Genomic DNA, 15,793 nt, shown 5'->3' with positions numbered 1-15,793 from the left:
CCCGACCCCACACACACCCTTCATGCCTCCAACAGTTAGGGTATCAGGGGCGGGGTATGTCACACACTCTAGTCACAAAGAGGCCAAGGGGACTGGAACCACGGAGGGTGGAGAACACCTACCCACTCCCGCCCCTTTCAATCTCACCCTCTCGGTACCACCGGCTCACTCGCACCCACAGTCACACAGACACGACGTGGTCACGCACATCGGGTGACACTCTCACAAGGTTCGGTACCGACCACAGTCTCACACGTAGAGTCACTCAGGGGACCCGGGAACGGGCGTCCGGGAGACCCACAGGCCATTTCTCGGCCCACACCCTCACCTGCAGAACTGAACTGCAGGAAGATGCCTTTCCCGCCCCAAGGCTCAGGGAGTCTCCGCCACTCTGGCCTCGCCCGCCTCGCTCAGCTGGACGGAACCCTGCCTAGCGGGCCAGGAAAGAAGCACCTCAACTCCCTCGGCCCCGGAGGACACAAAGAGGCTGCCGGCCCAGTTCCCGCGGGGGCCGCTGGGAAACGTAGTCCGGGGGCAGAAAAGGCCGCAGCCTTGGTGAGTCCGGGAGCCACTTCGGCCTTGGTCCTCCCACTCCTGCCGCTCCCTGGCTTTCCAGAGCGGTGTCCGAAAGTCTTGATTTCTCTGGTCTCTTACTGGGCCGGGCACGGGGACAAGGCTGAGGGTCAGATTAGACGGTCTGGGTTTGAAGTGCGCAGACGCAAGCACTCGACACACCTCCCTTGGCAACCTGGGTGGGGAACCTAGAGAGCACGCTCTCGCCGCAGGGGAAGAGGTTTGCGCCCGGACCGCAGAGGGTGAGTGCCGAGTTCGTAGGATGCGCGGGAGTACTCGAAGAAACGGGGTGCAGGGAGGCAAAGGGCGCAGGTGTACGACGCTTCTGTCCAGTCCTGCTTCCCCGCCCCACGGCCTCTTGTCCCGGGATGGTTACCGTGAAGACTGAGAGGGGCGCGGACAGGGCAGAGAGCGTCACCCTTGGCAGGTGGTAACTGTTTTTGTGATTTGGTGACAGTGGGTGTGAATGGCTTCTCTCCCTAAAATGGCTCTTCTACCAGGTTTCTTGAAGTCTCTCTTTCTGCATATATACAGATACCAATGTCACACCTCCAAAGAAGCTGTTTCTAATGACGCCTCTCCCTCACACTCCACAGCTCCTTAATCTTTGTGTACTCTCTTAGAACACTTAGTATTTGTATTTACAGTTCTTATTTATTGTCTCCTCTCAAGTCATCTGATTGTGCTTTTGCGTGTGAATACATGACCATTTGTGTCATTATATTGTGAATGTAATTGTGTGAAACTTTGTGTTGGGGTGTGCACGCTACATTTCTGTAATCATGTGTATGATTGTTACATGTATATGACATTTTTTAAGCATATAAAGCAGGGTTTATTTTAAAAGGGGTAACATAGACTTATTCAGGGAGTAGAAGGGGGACCATAGCTGGTAACCTGGTATCCCAGGAAAGTGTTCTGCCTTTTTATATGTCCTAGACTTCCTTTGTTCTGCTCTCTTCCCCTTATCTGTCTTCCTGCCGTGCTAGGTCTAGGAACTGCTCCGCAGGATGGCTAAAAGGTGGGAAACAGGTGGGCTGGAGGGGTCTGGGATGAGTGAACAGAGCAGGAAGCAGGCCCAGGACTAATTAATTAGCAACTCCCTGTAGGGAGGGACAGTTCCTGGGACAGGTTATCTTAGCAGTGGGTTGGAGCTGGGGCAGGTTCTTGATAGGGGTAGAGGAAGGGCTCTGAAGGAATTACCATTTCAATCCCTCCATTTTCTGGATTTGACCCTTGCCTATCTGCCTGTCTAATTCTGGCTCCATTCCCCCATGTAATTTTAGGACCTCCTTACTACTGTGGCTGCTTCCAGCTGAAAGGGTTTGACACGGTGGGGCAAGAATGTATGTGACATTTTAAATGTAAACTATGGGAATGTGCTGTGATAGGGACTGATTTGTGGAAATGGAGTAGGAATGTTTGTAACAGACCTTGGAATTCTGCTCTGTGGTATAAGATTACAAACCACCTACTGTGTGCCATATGCCATTTGAGTTGTTGGGAGAGACACAAAGAAACTTTCAAACAATAGTGAATAGGCTGGGCCTGGTGGCACTTGCCTGTAATCCCAGCCTCTGGGGAGGCTGAGACAGGAGGATTGGGAGTTCAAAGCCTCAGCAAGAGCAAGGTACTAAGCAACTCAGTGAGACCCTGTCTCTAAATAAAATACAAAATAGGGCTGGGGATGTGGCTCAGTAGTTGAGTGCCCCTGAATTCAATCCTTGATTACCCCCCCCCAAAAAATATTGAATAGAATATTAATGAGCTGAAGGGTAACTTCAAGAGGCTTAATAGATGTGTAACTGGGTAGTATGGAAATATGGGTGTACACAAAGAAATAAAAAGCACTAGAAATGGCAACTATGTGGTAAAAAAGTAAGACATTGTTGAGTCTCTCCAAGAGATAAATTACTGTTTAAACAAAAATAGAAACAATGTAATTTTGAGTTTATAACATATAGAAACAATTTTTGTGAAAATAATAGCATTAAGGCCAAAAGAAGAGAAGGAAATAGAATTATTAACATTCTTGTATTCTGTGTAACATAATATCACTTAAACAGTTATTGGGGTATTTGAAAGATGTACAGTATAAAACCTTTGAAAAAGATTAATAAAAGTCAATAAAAACACTAGCTATATCAGGAATGAAAAAAAATGACACCCGTCTACATCCTGTAGATATTAAAATAATTAGAGGAAATTACTAGCTTTACAACAATAACTGAAAAATTGGATAAAATATATAAATTCTTGGGAAAATACAATTTACTGAAATCAATAAAATCCAAAAAAGTGACTGGATACCATGGTACACAACTGTAATCCCAGCAATTCTGGAAGTGGAGGCAGCAGGATCACAGGTTCCAGACTAGCCTCAGCAACTTAGTGAGGCCATAAGCAACTTAGTGCCAAAATATAAAAAAAAGTAGTGTCACAGGAGCTGGGTAGAGTGCTGTAAGTCAATGGTAGAGTGCTTGCCTGGCATGTGTGAGGCACTCAGTTCAATCCTCAGCACCACATAGAAATAAATAAAATAAAGGTATTATGTGCATCTACATCCACAAAGGTATTATGTGCATCTGTTTTTTTTTTAAAGTAGTCTCAAAGTATAAAATAAAAAAGCAGGAGATGTAGCCCAGTGGCAAAGCACCCTGGGTTGAATTCCCAGTACCAAAAAAAATTTTTTTTTAATCTGATAAGTTAATCTATTATTTAAAAAAGAAAAAAAATGGGTTGGGAGTTGTAGCTCAGGGGTAGAGCACTTGCTGGGAGTTGTAACTCAGGGGTAGAGCACTGGGTTCACTCCTCAGCACCACATAAAAATTAACAAACAAAATAAAGATATTATGTCCATCTATAACTAAAAAATAAATAAATAAAGATTGAGGTTCTGGGAGGAATCTTGTGATTTCTCCCTTATTTAAAAAAGAAAAAAAGAAAAAAAAAACACAGAGCTGGGAGTATAGAGTGCTTGCCTAGCATGTACATGCACAAAACACTAGGCTTAACCCTGAGTACTGCAATAATAAAATAAAAGGAGAAAAAAGCCCTGACAAAGAAATGCTAATAACCAGTGGGCTTTTACCATAAAGTACTGCAAGAAAGCAATAAAACCAGCCAGGTGTGATGGCACACACCTGTAGCCCCAGGTACTCAGGAGGCTGTGGCAGTAGGATCACAAGTTTGAAGTCAGCCTGAACAACTTATATTCTGTCTCAAAATTCAAAGCAAAAAGAATTGGGGGTGAATCTCACTGGTGGAGTGCTACCCCTAACCCTTGGGTTCAAACCTCAGTAACACAACATAGACAGAAAAACAATAAAATCAATATTGTACACATTTTTTTCAAAGATAGAAATCAGAAAGTACTTATTAACCCATTTTATGAAGCCAGCATAATCTTGGGTTCAAAACCTGAAAAGGACAATACAGGAAGATAAAATCATGGATCAACTGTCTCATGAGCATGGTTGCAAAAATCTTTAATGGAGTATTAACAAAATGAAAGCAGTGATATATAAAAAGGGTAATATATAATGACCAGTGTGATAGGTCATTATATATTGTGACCCCACTGTCTCACACATAAAGTCACCCAGAGTCCTAGAGATGGATGTCCAGGAGACCCACAGGCCACTTCTCAGTCTACTCCTCACCTGCAGAACTAAGCTGCAGGAAGATCCTATTCCTGTCCCCAAAGTTCAAGGAATTGCCTCTGTTCAGTTGGATGGAACTCAGCCTCAGTGGACTCTGAATAGTAGTAAAGTGTTAGGGTTAACATTTGGAAAATCGATTAATGCAACACATTTCATTAATAGAAAAATAACCATTTTGATGTATGAAAAAGCATTTTACAAAACTCAACACTTTTTCATCATTAAAACAAACTTTCAACACTCATAGAAGGGAACTTTATAACCTAACAAGGGCTGGGGCTCTTGTGGCAGCTCAGTGGCAGAGTGCTTGCCTAGCACATGTGAGGCACTGGGTTTGATCCTCAGCATTGCATAAAAGTAAACAAATAAAATAAAGGCATGCTGTCTATCTACAACTACAAAAAATTTTTTTAAATAACCTAACAAAAAACAGTGTAGAAACTTACATGAGAGAATATACCTAACAAAAAAATATGGACGATGTTTTTCTCAGCAATTGGGATTGTGAAAAGAATATTATGACTGCTTTTATTCAACATTGTATTGGCAATCATAGAGCAAAAAGCAAGCCAAAGATAGGAAAGATTAAGATATAAAAGCCTAAAGATTGTCCAAGAAGAAATAAAACATGATTTCAGGAGAAAATTATTGTGTACAGCCAAGTGCTGTGGTACATACCTGTAAACCTAACACTTGGTAGGCTGAGGCAGGAGAATCACAGCCAAACTCAGCAAAGTAGCAAGGCACTAAGCAACTTAGTGAGACCATTTCAAAAATAAAAAATAAGGGGCTGGGTTTGTGGCTCAGTGGTAGAGTGCTTGCCTAGCATGAACAATGCACTGGGTTCGATCCTCAGTACCACATAAATATAAAATAAAGATATTGTGTCCACGTAAAACTAAAAAATAAATATTTTTTAAAAATAAAAATAAAAATAAAAAATAAAAAGGTCTGGGATATAGCTCAGTGGTAAGAAGAGTTCAATCTCTAGCACCAAAAAAAAAAAAAAAAAAAAAAAAAGAGGTTTGTGTACAAAACTAAAAGAATAAACCAATGTATTACTATTAATCAGTGAATTTAGCAAAGTCTCTGGATATAAGAGAGTAAAAGATTGAATGCACATATGCAACTGTTAAACAAATTGAAAATGATAATTTAAAAATGATCCTCCTAAATCTTATAGATACTTAAGGAGATACATAGCATAGATCTATATTCATGAGGGTAACACAGATAAATTATATTATGTAAGACTTTGTGTGGAATGAATATTATTAAAACATTACTCTTCCAAAAACTTCTTTTGAAATGTCAAATACTTATCATCTATCTAACTAAAAATGTGCAAGACATTTATATTGAAATGTCACAAAGTAATATTGATGAAAATTAATAATAAAAATGGAGGGATATACTCTGTTCACGAATTAGAAGATCCAATAATGTAAAGAGGTCAAATAGTATCAAATTATTTGTAAGAATCAATGAAATCAATAAAATTTTCAGTAGTTTAAAAATATGTATACATAGTTGGGTACAGTGATGCATGTCCATAATCTCAGAGACTCAACTCAGTAGGCTGAAGCAGGAAGATTGCAAGTTGGAGGCCAGCCTCAGCAATGTAGTGAGACCCTGTCTCAAAATAAAAAAAATTAAAAGGGCTCAGTGGCAGAGGGCCCTGGTTTCATTCTCCAGTATAAGAAAAAAAAAATGTATATGCCTATAGAAATTGAGAAGCTGATTCTGGAATTCATATAGAAAAGCAGAGGATGAAGAATAGTGAAGGCAATTGAAGAATAATGACAAGGTTGGAGAACTTATTATAGTAAATAAGATGACCTATTTGTTGTAATGTACACAAACCAGCCAATGAAACAATAGAGAATCCAGAAACAGATGACAATTGTATGGTGTATTTGTTTTCTATTGCTGTGTAACAAATAACCACAAAGTTTGAGTTCTGTAGATCAGAGTTTGGTCTCTCTCCTTCTATTCTCACAAAGCTTAAAATCAAGATGTCTGCCAGGCTAGGCTTTTATCTGGAGGCTCTCTGGAGGCCTCCACTGGGAGGATGACTGTACTTTCACACTCATTGAGGTAGTCAGCAGGAATTTTTTTTTTGGGGGGGGGCTGCTGGGGATTGAATTTAGGCCCTTGCATATGCTAGGCAAGCACTGTACTACTGAGCCACATTCCCAGCCCCCCTCCCCTCAGCAGAATACATTTTCTTTTCTTTTGGTTATAGGACTAGGTCTCTTGTCCACCTTCAGCTGAAAGGCTGCTCTCAGCTCCTAGAGGCCATTTTTAGGTCCTTTTCCCTGAGACCCTTTCATCTTCAAGCCAGCAACGCTGTGTCGAGTCTCGCTATGCTTCACATCTCTGAATTCTCTTTTGCTATCAGCCAGGGATGATTTTTTTAACAGTTGTTGATGGACAGCATGGCTTTATTTTATTTATTTATTTTATGTGGTGCTGTGGATTGAACCAAGTGCCTCACACATGCTAGACAAGCACTCTGCCACTGAGCTATAGCCCCAGCCCAGCCAGGGATGATTTTTACTTCTAAAAAGTTCATGTAATTAGGTTAGGCTTACTCAGATAATCTCCTTATCATAGGTCAATCTATTGGTAGCCTTATGTACACCTGCAAAATCCCTTTTGCTATGTAATATAACTAGAGGCAGATCATGGAACTCTTCTTAGAATTCTGCTTAATTAGTATGGTTACTGGATTTATGACACAGACAACTTTGTGTCAAAGAAATGGTGAACTTTTCAATGGTGCCAAAGTCAATTGGATATCAAATAAAAAAATCATATATTGATACCTACACCTCACACAATTTAGAAAAATTTAATTTCAGATAGATTGCAGATAAGATTTTAAGAGGTAAGTTAGGCAATCTTTGTTATATGGAAAATGCAAAAAATTTATTAAACAGGAAATAAAATCAGTAAATATAGGAAAGGTTAGTGAATTGGAGCATAATAAAACTAAGATATTCTCATCATCAAAAGACACCATTAAGACACCTGGGGTGCACACCTGTAAACACAGTTTTACATGGGAGGCTGAGGAAGAAGTGCAACTTCTAGACCAGCCTTAGAAACTTAGCAAAACCCTCAACAATCTAACAAGACCATCTGAACACTTTAGAAAAAGGACTGGGAATGTATCTCAGTGGTAAAGTGCCCCTGGGTTCAATCCTCAGTTTTTTGCATGCACATGCAAAAGACAGCTTGGGGATGTAGCTCAGTGGTAGAGCACTGGCCTACCGTGAGAGAGACCCTGGATTTGATCCCCAGTACCAAAAAAGACACCATTAAAAGACTGAAAAAGCAATTTTCAAAGAGGGAGAATATATTCACAGTACATATATCTCAGAGGATACTCACCCAGAATCTTTAAATAACTCATATAAATCAATAAGAGAAGTTACCCACTCATACATTGCTGATGGGACTCCACATTGGTGCAATTATTCTGGAAAGCAGTATGGAGATTTCTAAATCTTGGAATGGAACTACCATTTGACCTAGTCATTCCACTCCTAGATTTATACCCAAAGGACTAAAAATCATCATAGTACCACACTACAGTGACACAACCACATCAATGTTTATAGCAGCTCAATTCACAATAGCTTAAACTATGGAAACAACGTAGGTGCCCTTCAATAGATGAATGGATCAACACTGTGATACATATACACAATGGAATATTACTCAGCCTTAAAGAAGAATGAAATTATGGCATTTCTGGTAAATGGATGGAACTGGACAAATAAGCCAATCCCAAAGAATCAAAGGCTGAATGTTTTCTTTGATATGTGCATGCTAATTCACAATGGGGTTGGGGAGAATAGAGGTATTTTGGACTAGACAGAAGTGAAGGGCAGGGGAGGAGATATGGGGGTAGGAATGATAGTAGAATGAATCAGACATTATTATCCTAGGTCCATATATGATTACATGACCTGCGTAACTAAATCATGTACAACCATACAAATGAGAATTCATATTCCATTTATATATCATGTGTCAAAATGCATTCCATTGTCATGTATAGCTAATTAGAACAAATTAAAAATATATTTAGGGGTTGGGGTTGTGGCTTGAAGGTAGAGTGCTCGCCTGGCATGTGAGGCACTGGATTCAGTCTTCAGCACCACATAAAAATAAAATAGAGGTATTGTGGCAACATACAATATATATATATATATATATATATTTATATATTTATTTATTTATTTATTTAAAAATATATTTTAAAAAGTTACCCACTAGGTAAATGAGCAAAAATCTAAAAGTACTTAATGATAAAACTATGTAAAGCTAATCAAGGGAATGCAAATTAAAACCAACTTGTAGGGCTGGGGTTGTGGCTCAGTGGTAAAGTGCTCGCCTAGGGTTAGATCCTCAGCACCACATAAATGTAAAATAAAGATATTGTGTCCACCTAAAACTAATAAATAAATATTTTAAAAAACCCAACTTGTAATAATACCATACAACCATCACATATACAAAAAGGATAATATCAGATTTAGCAACCATATAGGGTGCCAGAATGCTCATACACTACTAATAGGAATTTTACTTAGAACTATTCTGGGACACTGTTAGACAGTATCTAGTGAAATTTGACATGTGGCCATATGATATAGTAATCCTACTCTTAGTATATATCCCAGAGAAGTGAATACAATTTTGCCCAAATAATGTTGTGAAAATTAACAGTAACACTCACATTCCCAGTGCAATGCATTGATATGCTAATGGGTCCCAATGAATTAAGCCTTTTAGCACCCCCACCTTTTTTTTTCCCTAGGAATTGAACCCATGGGTATTTTACCACTGAGCTAAGTCCCCAATCCTTTTTATTTTTTGTTTGAGACAGGGTCTTGCTATATTGCTTAGGACCTCTATAGCTTGTTGGGGCTGACCTTGAACTTGTGATCCCCCTGCCACTCTTATCACATGAAGAAGCCATGTTTAGTCTTCTAAAGGATGAGAGGCTACCTGGAAGAGAACAAAGAATCACCATAGTAACAGCTATGGAATGGTTTTAAAGAATTGGGGAAATCTTAAAAATAACCCACGTATTCACTAATAAGGGAACATTTAAATAAACTATGACATATCTCTACAATGGAATATTATTCACTTATTTTGTATTAGAAGGGGATATTCTATCTACTTATATGCAAAGAACTTCGGGATGTATTACTAATGTGAAAAGAAAGGAAGGTCCAAAAGGGTGTATATAGTTTACCACCTTCTTCATAAAATAGGAATGGCAGGGGTTGTGGCTCAGTGGTAGAGCACTTGCCTAGCACATGTAAGGCCTGGGTTCAATCCTCAACAGAACATAAAAATAAATAAATAAAATAAAGGTAATTTGTCCATCTACAACTAAAAAAAATTTTTTTTGGTAGCAAGGACTGAACTCAGGGGCATTATACCACTGAGCCACACCCCCAGCCCTCTTGTGAATTATATTTTAGAGACAGGGTCTCACTGAGTTGCTTAGCACCTTGCTTTTGTTGAGGCTTGCTTTAAACTTGCAATCCTCCTACCTCAGCCTCCCAAGCCACTGGGATTACATGCATGTGCGCCACCATTCTGGGCTGCAACTAAAAAATGTTTTTTAAAAATAGGAATGGTAGGAAAAATAAAGGTATAATAGAAGAATCAGTTATATAGAGAGAAGAAAATTGTATTCCACCACTAGAATTAAGAAAGGATTAAGCTTATGTTCATGAAATAGAGCAGTATAAAGAGGAAATGTAGTAATAAAATTAGAAAGATAATAGCTTTGCTTCTATTTACCACCCATAGACAAAAAGCATCCCAGGAGTGAGGATATTCTTGTTTCCCATAGCACTTTGCCTTCCCCCATCTTAATCCAGTTAAACCCATTGAATTTCTAGAGAACAATGAACAAAAATAATCCTTGAAGAAGCTTGTTGGGAAAATGAAGTTTAAGCTTCTGACTTTTGGACTTTTTTAAACTTATTTTTAGATGTTGATGGACATTATTTTATTCATTTAATTAAATGTGGTGCTGAGAATTGTACCTAGTGCCTCACACATGCTAGGCAAGCACTCTACCACCGAGCCACAACCCCAACCTTTTTTGGACTTTTTTTATGGTGTCCTGGGGTGCAGGGCTCTCCCAACTAAGGACTCAGGTGAACATCTAGCTCAGAAACACTACCTTTTGGAAGTGGGGTACTGTTTTATTGGGTCTTGTGATGGCTCCTCTGACCTTAGGGGTCCGTGAAAAAAAGAAAGAGAAAGCACATGCTGAACCCCCCCTTTTTTTAATTGGGGAGAAGCCATTCAAATGAGGCAAGGGGTAGGATTACAAAGGAATAGGTGAGTGTAGCTCAACCCCAGTGGGCATGCTTATGCCTTGCTATCAGAGCTGGGACAATGCTCAAGTCACTACGAAATGTAGTAATTAGTCAGAACCCCCAGGATCAGGAATTGAAGGTTATCTGCATCCAGAGCAGCTCCGGACAGGTCTTCAAATAGTAGTTGAAGCAAAATAAACTTTTACTCTCATGGATTTGGAGTGAATTTCCAGTGTATTTACATTTCATTTTCTTACTGGGCTATAATAATTTCAGATTGCAAATGTGTCTACTTTACTTTTGAATGCCTCTAAAATCTCCTGACACAGGGCTTTGACCTTCCTAGATTTCTCATATTTGAGCTAAAGAATTCATTTTCAGAAATGAGACTATGGAAATAACTGTACATATGCTGAAACATATATATTCAAGGGAAATTCCATAAAGTATGATTTTTTTTTAAATTTTTTGATACCAGGGATTGAACCCAGGGTACTTAACCACTGAGCCATATCCCTAGTCCTTTTTACATTTTATTTTGAGACAGGGTTTTACTAAGTTGCTTAGGGCCTCGATAAGTTGCTGGGGCTGGCTTTGAACTTGTGATCCTCCTGCTTCAGTCTGTGGAATTGCCCAGATTACAGGCGTGCCTGGCCATAAAATATGATTTAGGACAATTTTTTAAAAAAAAAGGAATCTGAAACATCAGGCTGTGTTGTATAAACTATGATATACCAGAAGGAATGTTCCTAAGCTTAAAAACAGTGCCCACAGCAAACTGGGTATAGGAAGGACAGGGAACAAACTCCTAAATGAATCACTATCTGCCCCAAGTTTTAAAATATAGGAAATGTCATGCGGCTCTCATGGAGACAGCTAGCATGAGGCTGGGGAGCGCTGAGCCACCCATTGTGCCTTGTGCTGCCCAGACTAGTCAGGATGGCTAAAGGTGACCCCAAGAAACCAAAGGGCAAGATGTCTGCTTACGCCTTCTTTGTGTAGACTTTGAGAGAACATAAGAAGAAAAACATAAGAAGAAAAACCCACAGGGGCTGGGGTTGTGGCTCAGCAGTAGAGCGCTGGCCTAGCCCTTGCGAGGCACTGGGTTTGATCCTCAGCACCACATAAAAATAAATAAAATAAAGGTATTGTGTCCAACCAGAACTTAAAAAGTTTTGGAAAAAAAAAAAAAAGAAAAATCCAGAAGTTCCTGTCAATGTTGTTGAATTTTCCAAGTATTACTCTGACAGGTGGAAGACAATGTCTGGGAAAGAGAAATCTAAATTTGATGAAATGGCAAAGGTGGATAAAGTACGCTATAATCGGGAAATGAAGGATTATGAACCAGCTAAGGGAGGCAAGAAGAAAAAGGACCCCAATGCCTTCAAAAGACCACCGTCTGGATTCTTCCTGTTCTGTTCAGATTTCCACCCCAAGATCAAGTCCACAAGTCCTGGTATCTCCATTGGAGATGTGGCAAAAAAGCTGGGTGAGATGTGGAATAACTTAAGTGGCAGCAAAAAGCAGCCATACATCACTAAGGCCGCAAAGCTGAAGGAGAAATACGAGAAGGATGTTGCTGACTATAAGTCTAAAGGAAAGTTTGATGGCTCAAAGGGTCCTGCTAAAGTTGCCTGGAAAAAAGTGTAAGAGGAGGAGCAGGAAGATGAATAAAAAACTGTTTATCCTTCTCCTTGTGAATACCTTAGAGTAGGGGAGCACCGTGATTGACACATCTTATGTGAGATGTGTCTGTTACTCTCATTAGGTTTAATTTCAGAATTTGATCACGATAGTAAAGTCTCTCAAAGTGCTCTAGAAATTGTCAGTGGTTTACATTAAGTGGCCCTGGGGTCCAGAGCACCCTAAAACTGTATCAAAGTTGTACATATTTCCAAACATTTTTAAAATGAAAAGGCACTCTCGGGTTCTCCTCACTCTATGCATTTTGCTGTTGGTGTAACAAGGCATTTGAAGATGTTTCTGGCACTTTTTAAAAAATTTGTAAGGTGGTGTTAAGTATATGGTTATTGGTTAGAAGTCCTCAGTTATCAACTGTACATATCTATAGTCTGAAAAAGAACAAAACAACCAAGACAAATTCTTGATGCTCCTTGCCTAGCGTTGAGGCTGTTCAGGAAGATGCCTTTTGGAGGGGCCGTAGCTCAGGATGTGCACTGTGAGGCTGGACCTGTTGACACTGTGGTGGGCATCCATTTAGCTTCACATTGTTTTATTTTTGTATGTAGTGATATAGCATTCTGCTGCCTTTGTTAGTTGTAGAAAAAGGAGGGGTCAGCTGGCATGAGAAGTATTTAAATTTTTTTTAGTTAAGTACAGTAGATTTTAAACTTTGTTTTCAAACAAACTGTAGAACTCTTCATTGTCAGCAAAGAGCCACTGCATCAATGAAAGTTCAAGAACCTTCTGTACTTAAATGCAATTTGCAATGTTATGTTATTTTTTTGTATGTTTAGAATGCTGAAATGTTTTTGAAGTTAAATAAACAATATTACATTTTTAAAAATATAGGAAATGTTATGTCCTGAAATACAAGCAGGTCTTAATGGTATTAATTTAATTAAAAAAATGAAACAGAAAAATAGGAAACACTAACACTTTTCTTGGAGAAAAGCAGAGCTGAGGAAGGAAGTAGGAGTCATGAGACACCAGGTCTTCACTTATAACTGTCCCACAGAACAACTCAGACGGTGTGCTCCACATCCAACCACCTGCATTAAAAGAGAGATTAAAACCATTTTGTTCCTTATTGTGAAAGAGAAAGGTCAGGCTCTCTACTCTGTGGGACTCCATTCTTCCCCAAGTTCACAGCAGCATACTGAGGAGCACTTTGGACTGGAAGTACTGTATGTTCTAAAGTTTATTAGGCTTATGTAGGAGTTCCAGTGTAAAATCTCGATTGGGGGAAATGAGAATTCCTGATATTTGAGCCTCTTTTCTTCTCAAAGAGCCTACTTTGCGTTTTGACTGAGGTCTAAATTTCTGATTTGATCTAATCTCCTGATGAGATCTGTAAATCTCTGGCCTCATATAAAAACTGTTATACTTGAATTGTCACTCTTGGAAACAGCTTTACCCGAATGAACCCTTTCAATTCTCACTGAAATCCTTTGAGGGAGTTACTATTTTCTCTTAATTAAGACTATTAAGAACAAAGGCAGAGAATTTAACTAGTTAGTCCAAAGTCACACTGCTGGTAAATGGCTGAGTCTGTTTAGAATCCAAATAGTCTGGAGACACTACTCCATCAATCATGCACAATTTCAGGTCATCAGTCCAGTAACACTGTCACGGATACAATCCAGGATTTCGGAGAGAATAGACCAAAGTATATCATTTCAGCCGAGTTAGGTGGAGCATGCCTGTAATACCAGCTACTGAGAAAGCTGGGGCAGGAGGATGCCAAGTTCGAGGCCAGCCTGGGCAAATTAGTAAGATCCTGGGTAAAAATAAAACTATTTATAGGACTAGGAATGTAGTTCAGCGGTAGAGCGCATGCCTACCATTGTGTGAGGCCCTGGGTTCCGTCTCCAGCACCTGGATCGCGGGGAAGAAAAAGAAAACAAAATACCGTTTCCGACCATGTTGCAGGTCAGTGACGAGAACATATGACGCGACCATTGCGTCACACATATGACTGTAAATACACACAATCTCAAAATTCGCCACACCCCAAATTCCGTGGCCGAAGTTTCACACATTACATATTACATCACTTCTTCATAGTGCCGCTGGAAGCTTGACGCTCAGACCGACCGGGCCTCCAAGAACCCTAGATCTTTCCCTACCTTCACCTCAAAGGAGCATATCAGTCTAGGGCGGAACCCCCACCAGACGGAACTAAACTGACTGAGCTGCGGGGCTCTCACGGACCAGATAGCCTAACGCCTCCAATAGGCCGATCCAGCCGACGTAAAGAGGAAGTGACTTTTTACAGAAACTAGTGTTGTGCCGCGAAGGTTTCTGGGAGCTGTAGTCTCCAGTAAGAAAGCGGCGGACCTCTTCAGATTCTTCTCAGTATCAAGTTGCGCTCCCAGGCTCTTAAGAATGGGTTTCAAGGAAGGCAGCTCCCACAAAACCTCAAGATGAGCCTCTGGCGCGGAGCCGCGTGCCCTTAAATGCGGCCGTTTGTATTCACACAGCTTGTAAATAGGAAGACCAGTCCTGCCGGGGTGAGCCGCGGGGTCCTCTGGGAAGTGTTACCCCGTATCTAACGGATCTGGGCTAGTATTGCTCTCCGCCACTGCCACCGCCACCGCTGACCTCGGTGGCTCCCTATCATACCCCTCGCGGGCCGTGCCACTTGGGCGGCGCTGGATAGTGGAGTCGCGGCCTGTGTCAGTGGGCTGGGTGGTGAGTCCTCGGAAACCCTGGAGCATGGAGCCTGGGACTCTTTGTGCTGGGTGGGAGTAGGGGCCTGCGGACCCGCGCAGGTGTGGTTGGAAGAGGAATGCGGTGAGGGGCGATGCCTGTGCGGTTGGTTCCCTGGGACCATGGCAGTGGCGTGTGAAGGACCGTGACCGCATGGCGTGCTGTGATTGGTATTGCGCTTTCCCTTTTATGTTTAGTTGTGATCCTGGCTGCGAACATGCGTGACTGTGGGATCGAGAGTGAATGAGACACTGCGAGGATGGAAGGTAGGGTCGGGTTTTGTCGGTAGATGAGACTGAACGGGTGCTGCATTTGTTTCGTTTTGGTAATTGGAAGTGTATTTCTATATGAAACATCAATAGCCCCAACACTTGAATATTTTATTATTTTTAGCCTTGTTTTCATATATTAGATGATTTATGTACGTGCGAAATTCATTTTCCTTATTCCCCTCCACTCCCCAAATCTCAAAATACAGAAAACCTCAGAGAATAAAAATCATTCATAATTCTACCAGCTTCACTACCACTGCCAACATTTATTAACCATCTTTTTGCCCTACTCTTTGTGAATACATAGGCATGCATTTCTCTTTTTACATATGTGCATAATGACTTAAATATTGCAAGCATACATACACACTCTATAACCTGCTTTCTCATTTAACAATACATCATTAGTGTCTTTACATTAAACTATTACAAATTTATGCCCTCATTTTAGTTTTTTTTTTTTTTTTTTTTTTAATACCTTTCAATACATTTATCCCTGTTGGGTAGTTTGGATCTTTCAACTTCTTGCAAAGTG

At 40.5% G+C, this 15,793-nt stretch overlaps 3 protein-coding genes across 19 annotated transcripts in view; 2 read left to right on the top strand and 1 right to left on the bottom strand.

The window, feature by feature from the left end:
- The window catches only part of LOC107151771 (zinc finger protein 570), a 20,613-nt gene extending 20,054 nt beyond the window's left edge, over positions 1–559 (bottom strand). For all 3 annotated transcript variants that reach the window (XM_048791124.1, XM_015497164.2, XM_048791125.1), the window contains exon 1: positions 329–559. The gene's annotated coding sequence lies outside the window, so the exon portion shown is untranslated. The remainder of the gene's footprint in view (positions 1–328) is intronic.
- A 113-nt stretch (positions 560–672) lies between these two features.
- LOC107151757 (zinc finger protein 569) overlaps positions 673–15,793 on the top strand; it is a 67,034-nt gene continuing 51,913 nt past the window's right edge. For 4 of the 15 annotated variants that reach the window (XM_048791065.1, XM_048791067.1, XM_048791064.1 and 1 more), the window contains exon 1: positions 14,551–14,787. The gene's annotated coding sequence lies outside the window, so the exon portion shown is untranslated. Of the gene's footprint in view, positions 816–14,549; positions 14,788–14,808; positions 15,157–15,183; positions 15,253–15,793 lie in introns of those variants that run through there. The other 11 variants (XM_048791074.1, XM_048791076.1, XM_048791075.1 and 8 more) reach the window with 9 other exon arrangements.
- LOC125612666 (high mobility group protein B3-like) lies at positions 11,534–13,548 on the top strand. Its single transcript, XM_048791256.1, has 2 exons — positions 11,534–11,592; positions 11,743–13,548. Exons 1-2 carry the CDS (start codon positions 11,534–11,536, stop codon positions 12,242–12,244), a joined length of 561 nt encoding a protein of 186 aa, XP_048647213.1. The 3' UTR covers positions 12,245–13,548.

The sequence above is a fragment of the Marmota marmota genome, unplaced genomic scaffold (assembly GCF_001458135.2).
Source record: "Marmota marmota marmota unplaced genomic scaffold, marMar, whole genome shotgun sequence".
In the NCBI taxonomy this organism is placed as follows: domain Eukaryota; kingdom Metazoa; phylum Chordata; class Mammalia; order Rodentia; family Sciuridae; genus Marmota; species Marmota marmota.
Note: the sequence above shows the minus strand (reverse complement) of the source record. Positions and strands in the feature narration are given on the sequence as shown.

Excerpts from the sequence above, each read along its gene's own strand:
- LOC125612666 (XM_048791256.1), top strand. The coding sequence starts at position 11,534 with ATGGCTAAAGGTGACCCCAAGAAACCAAAGGGCAAGATGTCTGCTTAC. Across the intron at positions 11,593-11,742 it reads TCTGCTTACGCCTTCTTTGT|TTGTGTCCAACCAGAACTTA; the intron begins GTAGACTTTGAG and ends AAAATAAAGGTA.